The sequence below is a fragment of the Bemisia tabaci genome, chromosome 3 (assembly GCF_918797505.1).
Source record: "Bemisia tabaci chromosome 3, PGI_BMITA_v3".
In the NCBI taxonomy this organism is placed as follows: domain Eukaryota; kingdom Metazoa; phylum Arthropoda; class Insecta; order Hemiptera; family Aleyrodidae; genus Bemisia; species Bemisia tabaci.
The window spans coordinates 25,059,144-25,080,653 of record NC_092795.1 but is presented as its reverse complement, the minus strand read 5'-3'; the positions used below and the strand labels follow the sequence as shown (position 1 = coordinate 25,080,653).

The following is a 21,510-nucleotide window of genomic DNA, read 5'->3' as shown; positions in this document are numbered from 1 at the left end:
ACCACATGAAATAGTTGACTTTTTTGAAAAAAGTTAGCTATCTTGCTTGCTTGTTTGGCATTGCTAAGATTTCGTAAATTTTGCCTTTCTTATACATGCATTCCACAGAAAATCAGCCTCCGGCTACACAATTTTTTTCCCCCATCAAATGTTTCTTGAATTAATTTATCAGGTTTTTTTTTTAACTCATCACATTCCCCTTTTTTGTTCTAAAACGTGCATTGAGAATTTATGAATTGAGTTAGGCAAAAGTTGGAGCAGCCCTGATCCAAATTGGCAATAGAGCACCCAAGAATATATTGTGCCCTTTTCAGTAGGTTCAGGTAGGTAGTTCAAACTACACTTGAGTGAATCTTCAGATCAATTTTTCATGGCAAAACGAGCGAAACAATGGTGACAGTTGCGAAACTTGTTTCTCGATTTGCGGCATGACAGTTTCAGTTACAATTTAATTTTTCTAAAGAAAACTGGCAAACTTTGCTCTTTCGAATTATTACTGATTGTTCTACATCCTGTGCAGGACGTTTTGTGAAAATGTTGGACAGTAACGTTCAGGGGCGATATCTATTAATTTGGGAGTAGGAACTAGGTGCTTGAACATACCTCATCATTTTTTAAATCATCAAAACAAGATTCCATGACCAGCGCAACTAACCCATTGATAGGTGATCTCTTACAAAATGTATGATTCATTGCGTGTATTAATATTCCAACTATCTTGTGGATGTTCGTACTTTTGACAGGGGAATTCAAATAAAAATAGTTCTTTACTTTAAAAATCCTTTGTTTATGCATACTTGAAAAATGCAAACACAAACCGGTACTTAAGAATAATTCAACAATTTTTGTCGCTTAAATGTAACTGACAAACACTGATATAACATTACAGAGGGAAGAGTAAAAAATTAGATCAAAGCAGGCTAACACTTCATACCCTGATTAATGTACAGACTAAACACTATTCGTCTTTTTTTTTACAAGTTTACGATAGATATTCATCAAAAATTCTCTCAATTTCTCAATATAAATAAGTAACAAATTTTCATGATAAGAAACAACTGGTTTGATAGAGAAAAAAGGGAGGGTAAAAAAAATAGATGATTTCGAACAGCTAAGCAGTAAAAAAATAAATGAAATGAGGGAGGTAATGAGCATTAATAAAAATGAGAATACATGATAATGTCCGATTGCAATCTGTTACGAGCTTTTCTGCTCTGCTGCACTGAAAGAGTAAAAATAATAATGTATTTGAAGGGCCAAGCAGAGAAAGAAGTTAACAACAAGTATGGACTATAGAGTTTTGCCACGAAATCCCTTTCCTCAGAAAAGCTGACAATTGTTTAAATATTAAAGTGAGCACAAAGGTTGACGATTTGAGCTCCCTGATGGACTGTTATTCTGAAAAGGCTAAATTTTTTCTGTTGGAACATTGCCAAACATCCATGTTTGACACCTTATAGAAAAAGAAAGCCTGATTTTCATGGGAACAATGGACCATATACTGGCACTGTTTCTTCATTCGTGCATGATTTTAGAGACTGTTTTCAGCCGCAGATTGCAAGTCAGACGAAATTATGACTGGTGAGCTGATACTCTGTGCGCATTCAATTGCAAAATTGAAGAGGAATGTCCAGTAGGCATTAATAAAATTGAAAAGCTTAAGAGATCATGAAAGATTTTGATATTCATTTGAGCCTCAACGTATACACCAATCATTCCTAATTGTTAATTGACCATCTTCTACAACTGACCCTTCAATTAACAACAACTTTTGAAAGTTGGAATTACTTGTCACTTCTTAGTGCAACAAGAAAATAATACATTAACAGTCACTTAAATGAAGTTTTTTTCTATTTATTTACTTAAATGCACCTTGGCCTCATAAATATAACACAGCCTAAATGAAACTTTATAAGTTCATTGATGATAGATGCATCTTAGGTTGAGCAGGATTAAAAAAAATTCAGGATTCAATGATTGGTAGCAAGAGCGATTTTTATGAAAATTAATCCATATCTTTGGCCGTACTAAAAAAATTACTATCAAGTTATTTAAGTAGATCTTAAATAAACCTTTTTGGGGGCTGAGATAAAACTTATGATTAAACAGGAAGTGGAAGGTAAAGCTTGGAGGACAACTTCCTATAAAAGGAAGCTAAAGGTCTTGAAACTGAAATAAATTAAATTTCACGATGATTCCTTACACTATAAAAAACTTATAAAGGCGATTAGAGGATCTTATGATTAAAGAATACACTCATGTAAAAAGTAAATTAGGAAAGAGCAACAGTCCATGCTGTAAGATAAAACTTCAGTGGTTGAAAATCCTCACGCCGATCATTGAGGATGAGAATTGCCAATACCGAAGGGTATTCTTAAAAACTATACAATTTGGTAGATTTTCGATTAATCACATACAGAAAGAATGACACAACTTCATACTCGCAAATTGTAGGGGGCTGAAGGTGACCATAGCCTGAAAATTTTATTTATTTCAATTTTTAGACTTTTCAACAACTGAAAACAATTTGAGATGAAACAGAGATAAAAAAATGAATGATACAGATACAATGATTTAAATGAGATTAGCTTTAAAAAGAGCTGCACGGTTTAATGATGGAAAAAAAGGATTCGATGAGTAACAAAATATTTTGAGAGAACGAAACCCCCCCTCCCCCGAGAAACACCAACGTGTCTTCACGTTTTCAAAAACGAATCAGGATAATGCTGCACGGTCGTCAATGACAACTTGACAGTTCTTCCCATAATTTTGAGAAGTGTGCCCGGAATGGTGGAACAAGCTGGTGATCTTGACTACTTCTTACCCATCCCGAATTCCTCAGCGTCATCTTCAGTGTTGTCTCCATATTCCCAAGACTCTTTGTGAGCTTTTTTAGCCTTGTCTTGAGCTTCAAAATATTCTTTGATCTGCAAACAAATTCAAAAAGCATTTAAGAACTTTGTGGACTAAGAATTTATAAAACAGAAGAAAAAATTCAGAACAAACGATACTACAACATGTTAGGAACTCAAAATAATTGAATAAGTTACGGCAATACTGCTCAAAATACTTAATACATATAAATTAACGTACAAAAAATCCACACGAGGTCAACATGGAAAAAAAAAACAAAAACATAAAGCTGAGCAGAACCTGCTTGGACTTTAGCCGTAGTTCCAGATTTTAGAATTTTCAGCAACAGCTTTTCCATGAGAAAATAAAACTTTGTACAAATACTGAAACAGCACAATTAAGATGCGTTTCTTCGTACAGGAGACAAAGATTTGTACTGGCAAGATGACAAATTCCAATAAAAGTAATGTTGCCACAATTCATTCACGATTCAACATTAGGATAAGTATGTCAGACTTGATTGCCCTGGTTTACTGCTTATGTTTATTAAAAATCTTAAGCAATTCGGTGGGAAAAAATACGATGGGACCCAAACTTTCTGTTCATACTTTATTTTTTGAGAAAAATAATTCTATTTAAAGTTTCAGCTAATTTTCTTCCCTACTTTTAAAAAAAATCATACAAAACTACAAGGAAAATTTTTATTAGACAGCCTTGGAAAAGTAAAACATAATCAGAGATTTATAAACGTTGTGACTGAGATACAGTTTCTGCAGTTAGAAATGGATAACGTAAAGGAATACTGACAATTTCTCATCAGAAAAGCTGTCTAATAATTAAAATTACTAGTAATACATTAACTAATAATTAATATACTTACGATTGGTTCCAGTTTTTTCGAGCGGTTCTTCTTCACACGGAGGAAACCCTCGGATATCAGTGCTTTGATTGGATCCTCCCCTTTTGCATCCTTTATCGTTACAAACGGAACACCATTGTCATAGTATTCAATGTTTATTTGGATTGGACTCTGCGTCAGAGCTTGATTGAATGCACTCAGAGCATCTTCGACATAATCAGCCTAAATTACAGCAAAAAATGATTTCGATCAATTTCATTAAATTGATACACGATATCTTACTTGGAATATATTATTTCAATATGAATGTCACTGTATTGGTCAGTTAATTTCAGCAGTTTAAGTAAAACAGGACCAACAAAAGGAATTTTTGATGGTTGTTGCATAAAAATTCAAACTAAGTTTTGTGAAAAAGCCAAAAAGTTCACTAAAATGTTCAAAAACTGATTTCTATAGGGAGAAAAAGCTTATCAAAATCCAACCAATCAAAAGGTAACAGTGGAGATAACTTAGCAAAGCTATGTTTAAAGTTGAGTTTAATGAATCAGCAAATGCCATTTTCCCACCTGACTATGTCATCACAGCCTACCAAAAATATTGTTTCGAACGAATCCCATTGTAGGCATTTTCAAAACAAGGTTTCTTTGCCATTTTGGGTTTACTTACAAAAAAATCTGAAAAAATTTCGAGAAGCTCAGTTTACTTTGGACTTTCCGTAACATATAGGTTGGTACTCTTAGTGATCTGCTTGTTTAAACTTTATTAAGTTAGATTGCAGTTTCATTTTTTTAAATTTAATTCTTCTTTAAGGAGACACTTAAGAAAAAAAGTAGAGGTTAGATCAGTAATTCTTTGTTTGAAAGCTTTCAGAGAGAAATTTTAAAGTATTAAAAACAAGAAAAAAAGGGAGATTAAGCCTCTTATCTTCATCATGAAAAAGCAATGCATGAAAAAGCATGACTATCAGATTCAACAAATGAAAACAAAATGTCTGCTCTATGGTCAAAAAAACTTACTGGAGGCAAATTTGTAAGGGCAACTCCATAGAGCGTTGCATATGGGTCTTCTTTTGAGTAGGCGCTGGGCAGAGGAGCCAGGGAGGAACGCTCTGTTTGCAGGTTGACTGTGGTCCTGTTTCCGTAATCAATGTAAAATATTTGAGCATTGTTGCCGGAAATTTTTTCAAATTTGGCTCTGTACCAGTCGCCTTTTCGCAGGGGAAAACGGGCTGCTACATATTCACCTGCACAAAGGATAGACGATTACGTTTTGAGGCAAGAACTTTTTAAGATACAGATGGAAAAAGGAGTAGGTATAGTACATCCAACTTCAGTCGAAATGCCTATCTTTTTGCATACATGTAACATGAATACTGCTGCATACAGTGTTCGAAACTCACCCTTGAGTTTTACGAGCCATGTGGCGCATCAAGCCTGATTTATAGGCGCCATTGAAGATTTTTTAGGGGCAAAATTGACTTTTTGCCTATATGTATATTATGGCGCATTAAGTGAAAAGTTAGATACAAGATGTATTCATAACAGAGCTAGTAAGTAGCTGTAACTTGCGGAGGACAAAAGCACCGCCGCGTCGCGGCGAAATTGCGCGCTCAACGTGGCCCAACTGCTCGCTTTTTGCGAGTTCAATCCGGTGCCGTGCGTCGAAATTTTGAATAATCACCTAATATGAAAATTCAGATTTTTAGGGGGCAATTTTTAGGCGCCACGGCCGATTTTTTCGGCGCATTTGGCGCGTTGGCGCTTGTGAGTTTCGAACACTGGCTGCATAGCTACCTTGCTGTTTGCATCTAGAAAGAAGGAGTTCTTAAAGTACTGCGACAATACGCTTTCATGATTTTTTCTCCATGAATAAAAAAACACACTTAGACTTAGGATATGATCAACTGAAAATCTTTGAGATTATGGACAAATTTATATTTTCATAGATACCCACGGTGTAAGTCGGCAATCACATAACTCGGTTTGCGACGTTGCAGACTTCCTGTCATACTTTATTTTTTAAACGGAAAACTACTCAACGGCAATTCTTTAAAACTGCCGTGATTTTTCTTCTCTAAGCGAAGAAAATTCTGCATAAACTTCAAGGAATGATGTCAATTTGTTCTCCTTTAAAAAAAATAAAATAGAGGTGGAGATTTTAAGACACCGCAAACGAGTTATGTGATTGCCGACTTACACTGTCGATATACTTTCTATTATCAGCAACTCTAGAGTGTTATCTTACCCTTTTTCGGTTTATAGCTTTCTGGGACGGAAGCGGAGTTACCCAGGTCTTGGTTCATTTTCTTATTGAAAGCTTCTAATACTGCCTCCTGGTCAGCTTTCAATGCATAGAATTGAAGCTCAGGAGTTGTTTCCACCACGCAGACTGTTTGATAGTCTACTTTCCGCTCAACCTGTACAGTCGGCTCCTCTTTAGGTGTTTCTTCATGATCTTTCTCCACGTAGTTCTCCCATCGCTGAAAAAAAACAGCCATCTTTTCAGCAAAAATTTACTTTTAAAGAGTTGCTTTAGTTTTTCAGGTGCATTTGTTCATTGTGATGATTGATGAAGAGATTGTTTTCCTTAAAACAAATTGTAAGTAAAAGAATTGCAACAGCTAAAGGAAAAAATACAAACTGTATCAGTCTACAGGATATAAAATAAACTTGTGAGTTCAATTAAAAATTGACGGTAGATATATTCCTCCATGTATTGCGCCCAAGCTTTGTGGAAAGCACAGCCATTAGGGTTAATTATTTAAAATTCACAAAAATATTTGCACTGACTTAATCATTATGAATGAGTTCAATGGATCCAAAAAAAAAAAAAAAAAAATTCAAATATATACACATTTTTCAGAGTTTGAGGTTATAGTCCAGTGAATAGCAATATTGAGAAAACTAAAATTGAGATCAATAACAAAGAAAACATAGTAAAAGAAGAAGTTGCTTATTCTAAACTGAGAACAATAATTTTAAGCACTTTAAAGGCTGGAAACCATCAACATCAAAATTTTCCCTTCATCTTGAATATTTTAAAAGTATAGCGCATACAAATTAGAAAACTAGAGTCTATACGGCTTTGCCGCATGACTAAAAGCAAAAAAAACTCATTAACCTTCTCATTCTAAATAAGAACTTTTCCCCATTTTTTATGAACCGTCAAAAATACGGCACCACTGAATAGAATAGGAGCAGAATATATTAAATCTAATGGTCCTTACTCTCAGTTTTTTATCCATAGCAATTTTCTTGGCTGCATCAAGTCTGTGGAAGTATTGAGATTTAAAGGCTGAGTCATGAACATCTGCAAAGCCTTCTTCGACCAAGCTTTCCGCCAGATTTTCTTTGTTGATGAAGACCCATCCAATAATGTTGCCGAATTTATCCACATTTTCTGCTTCAAGCTCAACCTATTGATCAAAAACCAATTACATGATAAAAACCAATTTCCATGGATGAACATACAGACAAACTTAAAATTCTGGTTGGCAGCAGATTAGTAGTGAAGATTTGGGACCTGAGAGAAATGATTTTCATTATTTTTTTTTTTTTTTTTATTGTCCAGTATTCAAATATAATTGAAAGTTAATTCAACTGATTTTTGGAATGAATATGTCATCATTCACTTGGTGTAGTCAATCGCTACTATTTGATGCACATTGGAAAGAGAATCTTTCCGTCGGAGTAACTCTAACTCCTAATACTGATGATTATTGCTTTGCTCTCAGATTGGATAGAACATTTTGGGTATATTTACCTTACGAAAAAAGGAGAAAAAAAAACAAAAAAATCACTAGAGTTGGGCCGAAATGGAATTTTCGCGTCACCGGAACCGGATGCGGATATCGGTTTTTTGTATCCGGCCGGATCCGGATACCGGATAATTCAAAAAAGTATCCAGCCGGATCCGGATAGTACCGGATCCGGATAGTGCTTTTTCGCGCGAAAAATGTCGCGATTTTTGAGGTTAAGTTTACCTTTACTCGACTCACGATCGGTCGTAGCTAACAAAATTCGGGCCTTGAATTTCTTTCCTTATTTCTAGTGTCACAATTGCAATAGTACAAAAATCATGGTTGACAAATAATATGTGTCATAAATATAGCAAGGCAGTTTCTAGCTTTTCGCAGCTGTGCTCATATGTTCGACAGGAGGGTGTTATCAGAAGTCAGAAATGTAAACAAAACAAAAGAGGAAAACAGCGCTGCCAATCTGACACTTTTGAAAGCACCGCCGCCGCATGCCAATCCAAAGTCACAGCAAATCAAAGCCTGTCTTGACGGAAAATTATTCGGTCAATTTCTGTTGATGAGAATCTCTAAATGAACGAGAGAAATGGATGTTTCAACCGATCACAAACTTAATTGGCCTTCGTTTCGATATTACCGAAACAAACAGCGTGCTGCGAGGCTGCGACACTACGATGAATGCGGAGTTTTGCACCGACTAAAAACGGGGAATTATGCATATGTTGGTGGCGTTGTTGTTTGTTATTCTCTTTTCCACCTGCATCTATGAAAGTGAAACACGCGGGTCGCGGACTTAAGGAATTTACGTTGCGATCGCGTCAATTAGCAGAACATGTGCGTTATTCCGGTAATAAAGGTCGAACAATTACCATGACTGAAAGCTGTATTGAAGGAGAAGAAAAAAAAGTCAAAAGTTTCAGGAAAAAATACAGAAAATTGTATTGATAGGAAAGAAAAAAGAAAGAATATCACCAAAAATTTATCGAAATTGTCAGGGCCAAAAAAGCACTATTCGGCGGGTCCAAAAACCGAATAGCGCGATTATCCGGCCGGATCCGGATACTCGCGAAAATCGTATCCGGCCGGATAATCCGGCAATCCGGATAATCGCCGGATACCCGGCCCAACTCTAAAAATTACTGATTTTGTTGGGGAATTAAAAAATTATATGCATCTAACTTTCAAAGGTACAATGTATGGGGTGTCCCAGAGTTCAACTGCCCGACTGTAGAAGCATAGCTCTGACTAGAGGCACTTTCGGACAAACTTTTTAGAGGAAATAAGTCTTATTTTGGTCAAAATAAGACTCATTAAAATAATGTAAACCTTGTGTTCTATGGGTCATAAAACACAGGGGTTTCCAAAATACATATCTTCATTCACCGATTTTCTAACTTTCCTGAAAGTTTTTTTTTGCTTTTCTCCAACTCCACAATATCCAGATATCCTGATTTTCCCTGACTTTCTCTAACCTTCAATCAAAACCTCCTGTTGGATTTTTTTCCTTTTAATTATAGAACTGTTGCAGGACTATGGACAAAATCTTGACTCTTAGCGATTCAAATTAAGGCAAAAGGTACTCCGCAGTTGTTAGCTCTCTCTTAAATGGCCTCAGCTGAGGTTGCCAAGCTGACAAGCGACTCACAAAATTCCCTGACTGCTCCAATATGCAATAAATGATAGGACTTAGCTCTTTATTCTTACCTCCCGTTGCATGATTTTGTCTTTCACAAACTGCAATGCTTCATCTCCAAATGGCTCCCCAGGAGATTCGTTTCCTGGAGCTGTGCTCCTAGCTCTTGGACATGAGACTCCTATGAAAAGCAAAAGCGAGCAGTTAAAAATAGGTACAATTTTGAAATTTCCTCTAAAAATAAAGAATTTTGACTAAACTCTCTTCAAGATTCCCCCCCCCCCCCTCCATCGACATTATTCGGCAAAAAGAAATGATTCTTCACATTCAGACTTTCCTTCAGCAAAATCAATAAGAATAGCCCAAGGTCCGGAGGATTGGCTGCAACATGTTGCAAACATTAGACTAGACTAATTATCAAATTTTAGCTAAATTTTGATAGTTTTGTTTTCATATCTTTGGCCTTTTTTGGTTTATTATTCTCTTTTCTCCTGACAGACATTTACTCTCTTCCTATCTCTTTACTTACCTCTGGTTTTTTCTACTATTCCTCTTATTCCTCAGGAAAAAATAGACGATTTTGAGGGAGTTAAGAATGGAAAGACTGAGCAATACAAAAATTTTTGAATACCAAGCAGGGATTGAGCTTCCCCTGACCTAAAAGTCTCTTAAACGAGGTATAAAATCTCTCAATAAAAGAAAACACTTGAAAAAAGTCTTGTTTGAGGAAAGTAAAAATTAGTTATGAATATTAGAAGAGGAGAGAATTAGTATTGCATACCTGCTAGAACAAAGTTAACAGTTGCAGATTCTTTCGTTAAATAAACGCGGAAGCGTGCACCACTTGAAACAAACATGACTACTCCTTCAACGGTGTTGGTCCTCTGTAAACTTGTAAGCAGGCTCTTTGTTTTTTGGGCATTCTGTAAGACAAAAATAAAAGCTGAGATTAAGAGGAGGGTGCAAGGTTGATTTTTCTCTTGTTGTGAATACTCCTGCTCTTACGGGAATCTATTGAGGAAAATTTTCCATCATTTGAATTCAACCATTTCAAACTCAAACAGGTATAATGGTTATAGCACCTTCAATCTCCTTGCAAAACTGGTGTTGATTTTTTCAAACTTTTAAGGAAATTAATAAGTTCCAGTATGAACATGTAACTCACCCCGCAATAATTACGGGCTGGCCGCAGCCCACTTTTACTGTCCTTGTCCTTTTCTTTATCTTTTGTGGCTTTCATTTCAGCGCGCTTCAGTTCATCGAAGAAGGGAGATCGACTTTCATCATCTTTACTGTATACTACTGAGGCCAGGCCTTTTGAAACTAGAGCTTTTGCGATGTTCCTGTAATAAAAAAAAAAGAAATGATATCAAATGAGATAAATAAGTGAGAGAAATTGGAAAATTATGACCTTCGGGATGCATGTAGATATATAGTGCCCCCTTATGTTAACATATTTATGTACAATCTGCATAGAGTACATTACATTAAATTTGTCACTTTTTCATGTAATATTAAATGAAGATGATTTGCTATCATGTGAATAGGAGAGAGAATAGTAGTGACGAGTAAGTTGAGTTTCATAATGATATGCCAGGGTCTCTATAATTTCTTCATTATCCTACTACCAGACTTTCCGGGACTTCTTTTGCTTTTTGCCAACCTCAAAATTTTTGAATTCCCTGACTTTCTTTGATCTTTTCATCAAAATCTTCATTTTGATTTTTTGTGGTTCAATTAATCGGACTTCCGCTAAACTAAGGAACGAAATCTTCACTGTAAAAGATTGGAAATTAAGAAAATAGGCACTGGGAAGTTGTTTGCGCTCTCTCAAATGGCTGACTTTGCTGAGCCAATGTGCTACTTGCAAATTTACAAGCCGTTTGTACATTAAGCCCGACTTTGGAGGTTTTAGGAGCCGCCGGAAACTCTGATAAAAGCATTTTGTAATTGAGAGATGAGAAGAGGGTGGAGGATAGGTTAACTCTTGTACAGTTTACATTTCTAAGGAAAGCACGATAATGTTATACTTACACTCCACCTGCAATTATTGTGCAGCACTGTCTTTCTGGTCGGCCTTCAAGACCAGGTTGGATGTAGTCGACGGTGCACTGAACTTCTTTCCCAATAAGTTTTCGACGCAAATAATCAAAGATATCGTATCTTGTGTGGTCATCAAGGAAGAAGTCTTGTCTCCTTGCTCCTGGGGCAGCTGGGGTCTTGTTATCAGGCTCCCTGAGAAAATAAAAGAAAATTATGCTAAGTCCAATTTTATGAGGCTCCATCAGAATTTGCGCAGCCGCGTTGGTCGGGTTTTGGTCTTAAAGATCTGATCAGACAAAATTTTATTGAAAGAAAAATGTCAACTTCTCCTTGCTATGAAATTCCAACAAACAAGGTTGGGGATAAATCAAAAAATACATCCAAAATTTTGATAGTTATACCCTTTGTGAGATTCACCGTTAGGAAAAAGAAACGACTCCACCGAACTGGGGTGCATTTTAGCATTGAAATACAAAACAACTACTAAATTTAAACTGTATATACTTAACTAAGTAAGTTTAACTCTAAAAAGTTTTGTCTCTTGAGTATTGACTGACAAATTGTTAGTCTTGCAAGCTGCATAAAAAATCTGACAAATTATTTCACCCTTAAAGATGATAATGTACACTTACGTTCCTCGTTTAAACCGTATGCTTGAAAAGTGGACCTTGCGGTAACTTCCGTCCTTCAACTTGACCATTAGACAATCCCAAGATATTTCGTTGACTATGGCAGTAAATTCTTTATCTTGCTCATTGATCTGTAAAAGACGATCAATACATTTTTGAAAGGTTACTTACTTCTTAAAGGCATCATTCAGTATAGTAAAAGCTTTTAAGGTTATACTGCCCCAAAATAGTGCAGCTTATCCATCTTATTGATTTCAAATTAAGAAATCTGACCCTGGGGGCAGTTTCTGGAAAGGTCTCTTTTTGTAAAATTTGACAGTTAAAGAGAGAACAATATTGATTTCAAGGGTTACCCTCCCGATAATGATATAGAAATAAATTACGCACTGTTTTCTCTAGAAGAATTGGGGGAGTTGGGGGAGGAAAAAGGACCAAATGAAGAGTACAAAATCAAAGAGAAAACAATGTTACCAAAGGGGCAGGTAAGAGGAATTGAACTAGAATAAAACGTCTGCTATGTCAATGAGTATGTGCATAATGAGTGCAATTTTCTCAGTAACCACCCAGAATATTCTTACTCGCTCCGATAGAGTTGGCAACTCTGCTTCAGACAATGTTCCGATTGTCTACGTTTCTCTCTCATTCTTTACTTCCTTCGCAACTTGGCACCTCAAGATAAAAATTTAAAAGATTTTTGTTCCGTCATTCACTTGCAGTGATCTGTTCCAATGATACGCGTTTCGCCTTCCCAGGGGAACTAGATGGCTGGAAAATATTTATATACACAGGACAAATAACTTTAATACGGATTTGGCGCGCACTAATAACATGCTCTTCAAATACAGTGAGACATGGCAACAGTTGGATAGCAACGCATAGATTGGAAAGAAAAAGGAAGACAGCTTTAGTTCGCTGCCAACTGATGATGGAGCTTTGAGCTCAGAAACGCGTCTCATCTAAAAAGATCACCGCAAGAGAGTAACGGAACAAAATTTTTTAAATTTTTACCACAATTTGACTTGTGGCGCCCCCATCCCACGAGGTTTCTACCTCAAGGTCCTGTTTAACTTGGAGAGAGAGAAAACCATAATAAAAATCAATGGGGAATAAAAAATTGTACTATCTCAGCATTTTTTGACTTGTACGATTCCTACTTTAGCAAAAGTTTTTTTAACATAGTTTGATGGGAAAAGGGATGGAGGTAATGCAAACATTTGATCCGTATTGGAATCACGACTTTTGGAGTGCCCAACTCAAAAGGCTTTCACTGTATAAGGTGTAACCTTCGGAGAGAGACTTGCTTGATTATCTCAAATTCCATAAAAGTTTAAAAATCCCCGGTGAATTCATCACTTTTGCAGAGAAGATGACCAAAATGTAATTTAAATATTTGTATATAAAATAAAAAGGAGAAATATATTTACTGACCTGAGGGGCAGATGATTCCCAGTTTTCCCATTTCCGTAACTTGTTTTGCTTGGCCAGCTTTTCTGCAGCACGTAGCCTTACACCTGAGTGAGCATGGATGATTGTCATATCATCACAACTTGCGAGACCTTCTTTCAGAAGCTCTTCAGCAATGTTACCAGCCTATAAGATAAAAAGAAGCACCGGAAATGTAAAAAGTTTACAGAGAACTCAAGAGCAAATCCTAAAGTGAGCGCAAACTCTTCCCAACTAAGTTTCCTGATTTAAAAAACTGGTTATCACCAAATCATGAAAACTAAAGAACCAACTTCAGAGATCTAAACGCTAACTAATTTATCAAACATTATTTTAAATGGTTATGGAATTAGCCCCTGTGGGCTAGTTGAAGGGGGGAAAAAGAAAGAAAAAAAGAAGGCAATTGAGCCATAAAAAAGCAACTTAAACTGCATATTTTCTACAGGTAATCAAAGCACTTGATTAAAGTCTGACCATCTAGATAAAACGTTACGGCACTCGGCTTTTGCGGACACTGTGGACTTCAGATGAACAACCACTGTCAAACAATTCCATGAACCATCCATGTAATACTGGTGACTACCGACCTATTTAGAGATTCTCAGATGGTGGATTTTTGCCTGATTTCCAAGTCTCGCTCTTGGCCAGTCATGCAATGTCGGGATCAGGAGGCTTGCTTTGCTCGCAACTTTATATGAATGACCCTCATTTTTAAAATGCTTGAAAAGTGCATTGTTACTTAATATATGAACTCTATTTATTGTAAATAGTGTAAATAGGTTAGTGGTAGATTAAGGTATTCTGGTTTACCTAGGAGTAGTCACTTTGAATAGGCAAAACACCTGCAGGATATGCTTCTTGCAAGTATCATCTAAACTCATGATCATCGAAAGCTGGCAGAAATCGGCTGATTAGACAACCAGGTAATGTAAGGTTCGCTCTTGCTTTCATTTGAATTTTTCAACTCTAAGTGCTCTGATAATTTGCGGCACATAACAGGAGCGCCATTTCAGCTCATTGCACGACTGGGCAAAAAAGTGAGGTTTTTTTCTTTCTTTCTTCCTTGCTTAGATTCTCCCCTTGAGGACGGCAAATGCCCAGCCTTCCCCCTCCTCAAATGGCGCTCCTGGCACTTAAGTATCGAGGCTGTAGATTTGTCTTATGCTCGTATATTGTGCAGCCTTCTTTCTACTACAGTTTTATTATTTGCTCATAAAAAGGCACCCATATTTGTTAATTGCACTTACGGGATGTTTGATTGATCCGTACAACAGATTATTGTAGGTGTACTCGAAGAATATTTCAATATCTTTCTGGAACAATCTGAACTCCACAAATTGTTTCGCTTCGTTGGCCCACTTTTCACCTTGGCGCATGTTGGGACACTGATTTGGCAGAGAACAAATAAACAAAAAAACTTAAAAATAGGGGAATGCATTTGACATTGTCATATTACAAAGTAAAATGTTAAAAATGACTGACCCTGCTGACTGCCACCCTAGTCCAAAGGGACCAGGATCTACAATTGGTTCATTTGGATCTACAAAATGCTCCACCTACAAGGTTCTAGACTATACTAGAGATTATTGCGACTGTCTCAGTGAGTAGACCACAGTCAAAGTAGTCGGAACAATATTTTTCATGTGCGTTGTTTCAAAAGTAATCAAAGCTGCCACAATTAAAGCTTGAATTCAAAGCAGTCACTAAGTTGAAGAAAAAAAATTACAAAAAAAGGAACACATGGACCACTCCTTCAAAGAAACACACAAAAAAAAAACAAGCATGTGTTTGCCCTCAGCTATCATATCAAAGTCATAAGAGACAAACTGCTTTTCATAATTGGAAGTGAACATTACTAAAATTTTTAATTTTACATCGAGCATCATTGGATGATAAAAATCAACTTTTCCAAATTGATGTCCCTTGAAAAAAATTCAAGATGAAGGGTAAAAGCAGGTACAGCACAAGATATCTGGGTCTTTCTTACAATTGAAAATGGTTTTTTAATTTAAAACTACAGGGCAAAAGTTTCATACCTTTATTCCTGAGATGTAAACAATAGTTGAGTAAAATTCTGGCAGCAATGTCACCTTAATAACTGAGCCACTTTGGACATGCTCAATTACTGCCTTGATGGGTTTGTTTTTGTTATCCTTCAAAAATTTTTCAGGGTTATCGATGATCTTTAGAGGACGGATGTGTTTCTACAAAATCAGAATTAAAATAACGTTAAAACTATGAAAGTACATGAAAAAACATAAATTGTGTTTAATTTAAATCATAAACAAAAATTTGACTCAACGGTAAACATTGTAATGAAATGGTAGAAAATTGAATCCATTCGTTCAAAAATGATCCAACTTCAACTTTTAATGATATGTATTTGCTTTACTACAGGAAAATGATTTTTTGAGTCAGATACAACTAATCCTCCTCACATATCCTTAAGTACCCATTGAAAGTTCCGGCAAAGTTCCAAGAAAGGAAATGCCAGAGGGCCAGAGAGCTGCCGCAAGGCCAAAAAAAAAAACAAAAAAACTGGAAAATCTACTATCTTCTATGACTTTTCACTTCCCAAACAAGGGAAAAGAAGCCTTACATGGAAAACGTGTTCCTGCCTTTGAAAAACCCTCCAATTTTAGTTGTATTTTATTCAACGAAACAACTCAGAACATCTCGTAACAACAGTATTTTGTTCGGATGTTTTTTATGTGAAGGGGCAAGGCCTATTTTTATTTGTTTATTTATTTTGCACAATTTGACAGTTTTTGGAACATTGTTTCGAAACATACGGAACGTCCTCGGAGCTTGTTACGACTGTTGTGTACATTTGTTAACAAGATTTCTAACCTCACTTCTAGCTAAGATTGCTCCCATTGGTTGTAAAAAAGTGACGCAAATAACACAAAATCGATAACAGGAAACAATTGTTGCAGCAAACAAAATACACCTTTTCTGTACCGTTCTTTGAGGTTATGATCTATGGGGTTTTTTGAGGTATGCAACGATACTTTCTATGTTATTTACAGTCCTGCAGCCTGAGCTCGGCCTGACAAGAAGGGAAATAAAAGAGGCAACCACTAGCTTACAAGGGTGTCAAAAAGTTTGTATAAAAGCTCGGGCGAGTAGGAAGTTAAAAATATTCATTGATGTATTTCAGCATCATAGACAGATGACAATGGATTTCTGACTCCTGAAGCTCAGCAATAGGGCATTAGAGAAGTTCCTTCTTTCAATTAACTTGCTTCAGTGCGAATAATAGAATTTTTTTGAACAACTTCAAATGCTTCAATCTATAAGTGAACAATTGAAGAAAAAAATAAAAGCAAAATCACAATTTAATTGGCGAGCAAAAACCAGGGCGTACCACAACAGAGTCGTTGGACCATTTTCCTTTTTTTGCTGCTTTCGCTTCTTCTTGCAACTGGAGAAGTTTTTCATTTTGTGGTTTTGGGCCTCGTACTTCCAGGAGACCTTCAGCCACCATGAGCTCAGTCACACTTTTTTCTGCAATCAAAATCAGAAAAAATCAATCGAAGCAGAATTTTAGGCATGACAAAACAATTAGGTACCCTAGAAAGGATTTCTCGCACTTATAGTTGGAGTTCCATCCCTTTTGGTCCCTAAACCCAAACCTTGTTGGTTTCCAATCGACCATACATCTCTTTTCCATACTTCTACTTTAAGTTGGAAAAATTATAATTATAAATTCAAACTGTACGCAAGTTGAGCTTTTTTTACAGCAGGTTTTAGCCATCATTAGTTTCTCAGCGGTATAAACCATTAATCAGCGAACGAATAACGAAGTTAACATTCTTGTAGTACTTTCGGCCATAAGTAAATTCGCCAACAAGACTGGGACCCTGATCAGCAATCAGCCCAAACAACCGATGTTTGAGACCATCAAACTCACTTTGTCTGGCCGGGAATCGAACGTGGTATTTCCTGATAATAGAGCCAGTGCTACAAGCACTCCGCCTAAGGAAGCTGATAGACGTCTCTATAGATTTAGTGCCTGATACATCAGTCTGATGGTTGAAACTTTACCTGGCTTTGTCGGGAAGAAAAGACAAGACATTTCAATGTCTTGACGTTCTGATACAGATTTCAATAATCAGGCCACTGAAAGTTTATTTACTCTTAAAATGAAGAATGAGCGAGGACATTTCTAACTATGCATACTGATATATAGAAAAAGTTGAGGCTAAGAGAGACTAACGCTGCAGTCTCATCGAAAGTGGTAGCTTTTAGATCCAGCCAATCTCACTTTGCGATGAGCATCCATAAAAATGAAGTCCTACTATTTTGAAGAAAGAAAATAATTATCAATTTTCTTACAGCTATAATTTTACAGCAATGGTACCAAGAATTTCTCTCCTACATCAACCGACGCAATGGTCACAACTTACCTTTATCAGGGTAGTAAATGGTTCCATGCGAATCATCTTTCATAGTGAATGAAACAGGTTTGCGAATTAAAAGTTTCCGCAAATACTCCCTGGCGTCCCATGCGTACGGCTCATCTTTAACCACCTCACCGTCACTGAAACATAGTGAAGAAAATATTCTTCAGAATAATATCAACCCTTGAGCTTTGATTGACAGAGAGTTGGAAAAAATACTTACATGCATTAACCCGAAATAGGTGCTTTAATACTTTCACTTTGATGCAATGATTAAACAGGTGTTTGTTATTTAACTTATATTCTGTCCAAATGTTGAACCAACATTTTTGTTTTCTTTTCATTGTTGGCGAACTCCATTATGATTTGAAAAAGTACTTATGGATTTCTTGGCTTGAGTTCTTCCTCACCAGTAAAACTGGCTCCTTTTTTTGTATGCTTTAGTTTTCTAAAGTTATATCTGCAAAATTTGCATTTTATTTGTTTGTCTACAATCATGTGGGCTCCACTGGTTCATGTAGCACGTAGATGAATCAAGTTTCCTGGCAGATTATCTAATATTTTGAAGTTTGATTGTAGTGATTACATTATCAAGGAGTCTTGGTTATGTGAGTACAGCTGAGATTGATGAAACCGTATGATAATGGAAGAGAAGTTAGAGGATTTGAAAAATAAGAGACATACTTGCTTATCTTCCCCAATCTAGGAGCATTGACATCTTCAAAAACCAGGTTAACAATCAGTTCAGGTGAGTCTTTGGTTCCTGGTCGGTAGATAACTACTGATGACCCGGATCGTACCTGAAAAATAGTTAATGATTAAATTTTGACCAGAAGACATTCTCTACAATTATCCGCATAATTTCGAATGTTAAAATTCCAAGTATTTTGGTGTAGAATAATAAGAGCTTCCTTATGTTCCTATCATAAAAATTATTCATGATTCACAGGAGGAAAACAGGGGGTTGCACGCCTTTACCTAGCAGAAAGTGTGAATCTTATCCCTTTATAGGAAAACTTCAACATGGAGCAGCGAAATCTCATGTGCATTCTTTACACTGCGCAACTGATGCTGTCAAGTACTGTGGCTGCATGAAGCAGATAATTCAGGGAGTGAATAGGAGATGTTAACTTGATATCATTACTTAATAGGCAAATATTTAAGTATCTGCTAGAGGGCTATTATTATGAGAGAGGGTCTCTCCGCCAGCAGTCTTATAAGACGTGCTTATCATGGCAGTGGTGTGCGGTAAAATCTTGTTTCTCACTAGGAAGTCACCAGCTGCCCTGTGCCCTCAGAGCCCAAGAGTGATGATAAGCAACAGCTTGCCAAAGCTGTTTTCATTGCCCCTGTAGTTTCAAGGGGCAGCAAGGTAAGGTGCAAGTGAGAAGTAAGATTTCACCTCATGCCACTGAATCATTGTAGCCTTTGAACTACAAAGGTTACGTACGATCAAGTACTGCCTACAATAATGGAGTTCAGTGATCCTCAATAAACCAGACCAAGATCCAAGTTCCATCAAAATTTGAAAACCAGGGGTCAATGCGGAGAACAAATTTCTCATCAAGTCATACAAAAGATAGAAAACTTGGCAAGGGAGCTCAACAAATTCCTTTATCAAGTTAAAGAACATTGAAGAAGAGACATGTAAGAGTAGAAGAGTGCTGATGCTATGCAACTTATCATAAACTTTTACAAGGATTTTCAAGCCTCTCCTACAGCATCCAAATGGTAGAGTGTTACTAATAACAAATCTCTAATAGTCAAAGTGAGCAAAAGGTGATGCTGGAGCTATCTCTGTTACGTACATTCATGACTCTTTACGGTCAATTGCCACATTGCAGCTTCCAGATTGTACGGCGTGCGAGACTTCAGCTGATTTAGAGCAAGAAAACACAGTATCTGATAGTAAAATGAAAGGTACTGGCTCTGAATAAATCATGAAGAGCCTCACACTAAAGAGTAGTTTCAAAAATAAGGGAGTTTCATGATTGAGTGAGCGAGTTTGGCTTGACCGAGTAAAAGTGGGTTAGGGAGAAAGTTCTGCAAGGCATTGTCTGCTATCATGTCTCAGTCGCACAAGCACTAAAACCTCAAACGCTTAATCCTAACGAGCTAAAATTTGCGCCGGTTGGAATTGAAGTACTTAAGTAACTCTAAAAATTATTGATAGAAGGGGTTCGATGAGATACAGCATGTCAGCTCCGAAAGTTAGGTTAAGAAGGCCGACTACTTCGTTATCACTATTTTAAACCGAAAATGCGGAAGAGAAAGCAAATTACCTCCTTCACGATCCCATTCTTGAAGACTGGAGCTGGCATTTTGAGTATTTTTGACTTTTATCTTGTCATAAGACAAAAATCACCATTACCTGACGGGAATAAATGCCTTCACACTGTGATAGTCGAAATTAAACTGGATGTTGCGGGTTGCAGAGCTTTCAGGAGGAATGTGAGACAACGAGCGCCACGTAGAGCGCCGGAAACGGAAGCTGCGTGATATTTTGGATGTGAAGGAAACTGCTGATATGCGCGCCGACCCCAATTATCTATTTCTTGGTGAAAGTATTGCTCAAAAGTCATATGTATAATTCATATATAGTAAAAAAATAGGAGCAGTTGATAGTGCGAGAAATGGACAAATTAATTTTTGGTTTACTTACGTTATTTTAATTGAAAAAAAGTTTTTCTCTTGAATACATAGGTGCCACATATGGCAGAAAGGAACCAAGCTACATTCGATATTGCCAAATTTAATTTTTTACATGAAAAGGTTGTGCGGATTTCAGTGAATTTTCTGCGTTGAACGAGGCAAATACCTTAAAATTTTCAAAGGAGTCCGCACAAACGTTCTCTTGTAAAAAAAATGAAATTGCTCGGTTTTTGACAATGAATGATGTGGCTCGGTTCTTTCCTGCTAAACGCGGTCCAGTAGGTATATTCTCTCACCACCCTCTAGCAAAAAAATTTAAATATCAGAACCAGAAATTCTCTCATGGTCCAATTACTCTGCAATTTTTCAACTCCTTTAGTTGAACTAAACTTGACAAAAATCGAATTTATTGTATAAAATAGATTCAATTTTATCAGCCTGCAAAAGTATGCAAATCGACAGTGTAAGTTGGCAATCACATAGCTTGTTTGCGGTGTCTGAAAATCTCGTCCTCTATGTTATTTCTTTAAAGGCGGAGAACAAATTTACATCATTCCTTGAAGTTTTTGCAGAATTTTCTTTGCACAGAAAAATTACGGCAGTTTTAAAGAATTGCAGTTGAGTAGTTTTCCGTTTAAAAAATAAAGTATGACAGGAAGTCTGCAACGTCACAAACCGAGTTACGTGATTGCCGATTTACACCGTCGAAATCGATCAAAAGGCTTGCCTTATGAAATTGGTGGAAGCACCGCTTTCAAGAAATCAGGCGTAAGAGGCAGAGAGGACAGTTTTTAATCTGTGCAAGTGGCTCACATTTCAAGGAGAAAAAAACAGATATTTTTAACATCATTGGCACTGAAGACTGAGTTATGAATTTTAAGTTTTGAGGCAGGGTAATGAAGTTCCTATGAATAATTAATTTTGGAGTTTTGACTGGCAAACAGCTTTGTGGGCACTGAAAGCCACAAGCTACGCAAATGGATGTATTCATACTAAAAGAAATTATGTTGCATGCGAAACCTGATGCATACAGTTCCTTTTAGTATAAATACATCCAATAGATGTTATGTATGCTTGTCTTTAGTAGGCACACTAAATAACAATCTCAGATGGTGAGAAAGACAGCAAAATTAAAAAAGAAAAGAAACCTGCCATCAATATATTGCAAAGTTTTCTCATGCAAAAAGCTCCTCTTTCCAGCAATGAAAGAAAATTTCAATAATATTTTTGGCGACAGCAGA

The 21,510-nt window shown here is 36.6% G+C and overlaps 1 protein-coding gene across 1 annotated transcript; it reads right to left on the bottom strand.

Annotated features, from left to right (window-relative positions):
* Positions 1 to 763: 763 nt before the first annotated feature.
* Tudor-SN (Staphylococcal nuclease domain-containing protein 1) lies at positions 764 to 20,034 on the bottom strand. Its single transcript, XM_019042472.2, has 17 exons — positions 19,900 to 20,034; positions 18,302 to 18,417; positions 17,624 to 17,757; positions 16,582 to 16,721; positions 15,251 to 15,418; positions 14,462 to 14,599; positions 13,200 to 13,361; positions 11,775 to 11,902; positions 11,134 to 11,334; positions 10,265 to 10,442; positions 9,881 to 10,022; positions 9,171 to 9,280; positions 6,939 to 7,127; positions 5,957 to 6,191; positions 4,729 to 4,955; positions 3,734 to 3,934; positions 764 to 2,927 (listed from the first exon to the last, which is right to left on the bottom strand). The coding sequence occupies exons 1-17, from the start codon at positions 19,936 to 19,938 to the stop codon at positions 2,814 to 2,816; spliced, it is 2,622 nt and encodes an 873-aa protein (XP_018898017.2). The 5' UTR covers positions 19,939 to 20,034; the 3' UTR covers positions 764 to 2,813.
* Positions 20,035 to 21,510: the final 1,476 nt, after the last annotated feature.